This window comes from Olea europaea, unplaced genomic scaffold, assembly GCF_002742605.1.
Source record: "Olea europaea var. sylvestris unplaced genomic scaffold, O_europaea_v1 scaffold69, whole genome shotgun sequence".
Taxonomy (NCBI): Eukaryota; Viridiplantae; Streptophyta; class Magnoliopsida; order Lamiales; family Oleaceae; genus Olea; species Olea europaea.
In genome coordinates this window covers 70,201-75,432 of record NW_019265290.1, presented here as the reverse complement: position 1 = coordinate 75,432, position 5,232 = coordinate 70,201, and the positions used below count along the sequence as shown (strand labels likewise).

General features: G+C 34.0%; 1 protein-coding gene across 1 annotated transcript; it reads right to left on the bottom strand.

The window, feature by feature from the left end:
- Window positions 1-2,759: 2,759 nt before the first annotated feature.
- LOC111390583 (ethylene-responsive transcription factor 1B-like) lies at window positions 2,760-3,557 on the bottom strand. Its single transcript, XM_023015643.1, has one exon. It carries the CDS (start codon window positions 3,533-3,535, stop codon window positions 2,825-2,827), a length of 711 nt encoding a protein of 236 aa, XP_022871411.1. The 5' UTR covers window positions 3,536-3,557; the 3' UTR covers window positions 2,760-2,824.
- Between the last annotated feature and the right edge of the window lie 1,675 nt (window positions 3,558-5,232).

The window sequence follows — 5,232 nt, the reverse complement described above, 5'->3', positions numbered from 1 at the left end:
ATACGTGCAAAATATATATATTTTTTAAATGCGTTGTTAAAAATGATTCTATAAAAAAAAGAAAAAAATTGAAAAGAATGGAAAACAAATAGAGGCTGAATCATTTTTCTACGGAATGCCAAAATCTAGATTAACTTATTAATTTATACTGAAATATCAAAAAAATGTTGACAAAAAATATCCTTTTAAAGTTGCTTAAGTGAAACTCCAATTTGCAGCTTTTTCAAAAAACTCTAATATCAGCTTTTATGGAAAGCTGAAATCTAGATTAATTATTAATCTATAGTAGAATACCAAATGAATATCTCTAATTTTTCCACCCTGCGATTTGTTTATAGTTTAAAGATTATTTTTGAACGGTTAATATGACTTCTTTTTTTCTAAATGTTTATTTATTATTATTTTTTCATTTGTTAATGTCTAAAATTTTTTGAAATAAAATTTAAGATGAAGTTAAATTTCAAGATTTCACTTTTTTTCACAATATTTTATATATGGGGATGCAGTTAAAATTTCTATATTTCATATTTTTTACAATATTTTATATATTTTTGTGTCTTATTTTAATACGAAGATGTTAAGGAAACTAACAGAAAGCATACCAGTCAACATACCATATTGGAAGAAAAATATGTTGTAATCAAGCCTCTTTATGTAATCAAGTAATCATATCTCTTCCAATATGGTATGGTGACTGGTATGCTTTCTGTTAGTTTCCTTAACATTCTCCTGCAAGCGAGTAGGGGGAGGACAAACCATGAGCTTGGCCTTGAGAAAGAGAAACTGAGGAGAAGTAAGTCCTTTTGTGAAAATATCAGCAATTTGGTTATATGTAGAAATAAACTTAGCAGCAACCTCCTTATTCAAAACTTTCTCCTGAATAAAATGAACACTACTTCCACATGTTTTGTGCGAGCATGAAAAATGGGATTGGAAACAAGGGCAATAGCACCCAAATTATCACACCAAATAATTAGAACGCATGTAAGATGAACCTGTAAATCTTTAAGAACCATCCTAATCCAATAAAGTTTGGCAACAGTCATTGCTAAAGCCCGATATTCTGCCTCAGTTCTTGATCGAGCAACGACCGATTGCTTCTTAGCACACCAAGAAATTAAACAAGGACCTAAGAAAGTACCAAAGCCAAAAGGGTGAGACAAAAAATAGAAGGAAGGACTTTATCTATTAGGGTGGCCTTCAGCCATCCTAGGACAAACTAATCCTTCTTGATCCACATAACATATTCAGGATTAATATCCTTGGTAGGCTTTCCTTCGGAGTCATGAAAAAATTTCTCCGGACAGGGTTTCGACCCATCCACAAATCCGAGTAAATCATTGCTACATAGAGCAGGTTGCAACTGTGAGACCTAGTTAAGATAATTGGTACCGTCCATCTTCACCGAAACCAACTAAGAAAAGTTCGGTTGAGAGAAGACCAAGGGAAGAGTAGGAGCGGAAGTCATGGGCCTTCAAGCGTAGCCCAAACGTTGCACTACTACACAGGCCTGGCGAGTGCGACGCATGTCGCTTGGCCAAAGGGTCCCACACTCGTTTGACAATAGTGAGACCAAAAACAGAAGGAAGGACTTTATTTGTTAGAGTGGCATTTAGCCATCCTAGGACAAACTCATCCCTTTTTATCCACAGAACATATTAAGGATTAATATCCTTGGTAGGCTTTTCCTTCGAAGTCATGGAGAAATTTCTCTAGTCAGGGTTCGAAACCATCCACAAATCCAAGTAAATCATTGCTAGATAGAACATGTTGCAATTGTGAGACCCAGTTAAGATAATTGGTACCGTCCATCTTCACCGAAACCAATTTTAAGTCTTAATCGGATCGAATTGCTCGTTGGAACTTAATGGGCCCTGATACTATGTTAAGATTTGAGGTTCCATCTTAAAAGATTAACCTTATTAAAATGGACTACAGGTCTTAACATGGTTGACCTTTAAGATGGAACCCCCAATTTTAACAGATGATTCACTCGATAGTTTAATGATTCGACCCATGGAAAGAGTATATATTGCATATTCATTCAATAAGGGATGCAACATAGATTCTTTTGCAAATTTTTTTATCAAAATTCAGGCCTCGTGTATAGGCTATAGAACATCTTTGTCCTTATATAGGCATCACGCATATAAATTTCTTGTTATCAAACAAAGAATGGGACCCATGTATAGGCCATAGAGCAAATCTTTGTGATTATATGGGTATTATATGTACATAGAGTGGGATTTAATTAGGTAATTTGTTTAAAAAATAAGATATTGCATTGAATTTATAAAACCAAACACCCCTTACATAAAGACTTGATGGTTTATATTTCCATGCAATAATTATTTTGTTGCAAATAAGTATGAAAATAAAATAAATACAAATTATTTGATTCTTTACTTCTTTAACTTTTTAGATAATTAAGTTACTTGTAGTGTCAAGCAAGAGAAATCCGGAATTCAATGATCATCGAGATCTTATTTATAAAAGTTTTAGGTGTAAGTATGCATGGATAGTAAATTTATCGTAGCATGCACATTGAGGCATTGTTAAAAAAAATAATAATAATAATAGTAATAACACTAAAAAGTTATCGTTTATCGAAACTAGTGTCCTTAATCTATTTCTTCACAATTACACTTCATCATCTTAAAGAATGAGACGAAAAAAGTGGATAAAAAGGGGAAAAAATAGAAAATAAAGCAAACTCCTTCACAAAAAAAAAAAAAAAAAAAAAAAAAAAAAAAAAAAAAAAGAAGGGAAAGAAAAAACAAAGAAAGTGGCATTTTCTTTTGTTCTTGGTACAGTGAAAAGGTTCCTAAGTAGAAGAAAAATTAGCGTTTTCACTTGTACTCAGAAGTTGTTCCAAATAATCAGCACCCAAATCCTCGAATACAACCACATTTTCCTTCTTAATTTCCCTCCCCCTGCTTTTCTTGTTCCCGTTTCTCCTCCTCATTGAATGTTTCCTTTTCAAGGCAATAACAGGTGAACAATCTTCCTCAGTTATACACTTCATTTCACACAGTGATTCCCTCACCCTTTCCACAGGAAAATTCGTAATCGCAGCTTGGCCACGCATTGAAAACGCCGCTTGATCATAAGCTAAAGCAGCAGCTTCTGCAGTATCAAATGTTCCTAACCAAACCCTTATTCCATTCCTTGTAGAATCCCTTATTTCAGCTGCAAATTTCCCCCATGGCCTTTTTCTTACACCCCTGTAAGACTTTTCCTTGGTGGGTTTTTCGTCTGGTACTGAATTTACTTCATCTTCTTTTGTGTGATGATCCGATGAATTTAATTCAGAATTTTCTTCTTGTGCAGCTTGAGTTATAACACCATACAGAAGCATTTCTTGAGAATCATTTTCATTGAAAGGAAGTGAATTTTCCTCCAAGAATTTTACATCCCAACATGGAAAAGATTCTGGTGATCCAAAGGATGAATCAGAGGAAAATTTACCAGAATTCATGGAGTAAAAAACAGAGGAATCCATTTCAAGTAGTAGGAGGGAATATTTTGAGTCCATTGTGGGTGAAAATGCCTTTTATATACACGAGTAGGGCGTGGGTGGGGGAAAGGACCTAAAATAAAAAATGCAAATTATAATTTAGTTTTGTGGAAAAAGAAAAAGGCGTGGCCAAGAGGGGATTTTTTTGGGATTATCGGGAATAAATTATAGTTACTGCAGCATTTAGACAATACTACACGTGAGTCAAAGGAAGCCAGTCAGCCAAGTCATACGGGCAGTTTGTGACGTCATAATCCGATAAGATTTTCTGAGTCTGTCCAAATGCCTTGAATGACTTTCATCAGGTGAAAGGAAACTTCTCCGAAAGGATGCAGTAAACAAATCTTTTATTCTGCTTATTTAAATGAAGCATGTTTGGCATTGCTTTTTCCTTGAAAAAAGCAGGTTTTTTATTGACAATATCACTTTGATACATTTTTAAAAATAAAAATAAACTTTTAAGCAAGACCAAATATACCGTATTAAGATTAAGTTTCATGCGAAACAAGAAGTTAAATTAAACACATAAAAAAGTTTGACGATCTACTTTAAATTGAGATATATATTCGGTGGTTCCTAAAAAGTCTTTTATCAAATTAAGGATAAGAGAGGGAAAAATCGACCCCACATTTTTTTTTTCCTTACTTTGGTAGAATACATGAGCTTCCTAGTTATTTCCATGTAGAGTGCTGTTAATATTTTACTTATGTCAATCCAAAAACAGCTCATCCTTTTGAGTAGAAAGAATTACATTTGATAACGAAACGTTCTTTGTCCAAAATATTTTATTTAAGTTGGCTAAGAATATTTTGACTTTAAAAGATAAAGTTTGGTAACCCATCATGGATATCATTCTAAAGACTAAAAGTCATGTCTTTCGGATTTCACGGCACAAGAAAATTGTACACAGTCCAATTTTCTGCATTTCTTTGAGATGCATATATAAAATATATCTCTTCTTTAGGAATTTTATTTTGTGAAGAACTTGTTGATCTACGAATGGGGTCAAATTCGACTATCAACAGGTCTCAACTCTTTTTTATTCACGTGTATAATATCTGCACATTTGAAAAGTTATGTTAGACTACATAGACCGTAAATCTAAAGATGGTATGACGATTGTGTGCTCTCTGATCTGAAGAACATTGACTGTGGGAGAAACACAGTGGACGAAAATATGGGTGACGATTTTTTTAGCAACGCCCAATTGAAAAATGCTATAGAAGCACTTACGCTTAAAGGAGAGAAGGTCGAATATTTATAGGTAAGACAAGTCCCAATGGACGCTTGACATATATCCTCATCCTAAAGGCTCAATTGTGTCAATCTATAATTATTATAGGCATGTGATTTACAGACCCGAAAAATATGCTGAAAAGTTGTGATCTAGTTGAGTGTCGCCATTATAGAGCTATCACATCAAGCACTGTACTTTTTGCAACTTGATTGAAGCGAAGCTTGCAGCTTATGTCCATCGCCTTGAATATACACTGCAGTGGAGAGGTGATGCACCATCGCCTTGGATAATGGTAATATTCTTTGAAGGCATCGCAATATACCTCAAAAAGGAGTGTGAAAGAGGATCTCATGTGATACTTTACTCTTTTTTTTTTATCGGTAAATGTAAATATATAGATAAAAAATGTACCATGTACAAATACACCGGGCATACCCGAACGAGACAATGTCCATAATCAAATACAAGTACACCGGGC

Excerpts from the sequence above, each read along its gene's own strand:
- LOC111390583 (XM_023015643.1), bottom strand. The coding sequence starts at position 3,535 with ATGGACTCAAAATATTCCCTCCTACTACTTGAAATGGATTCCTCTGTT.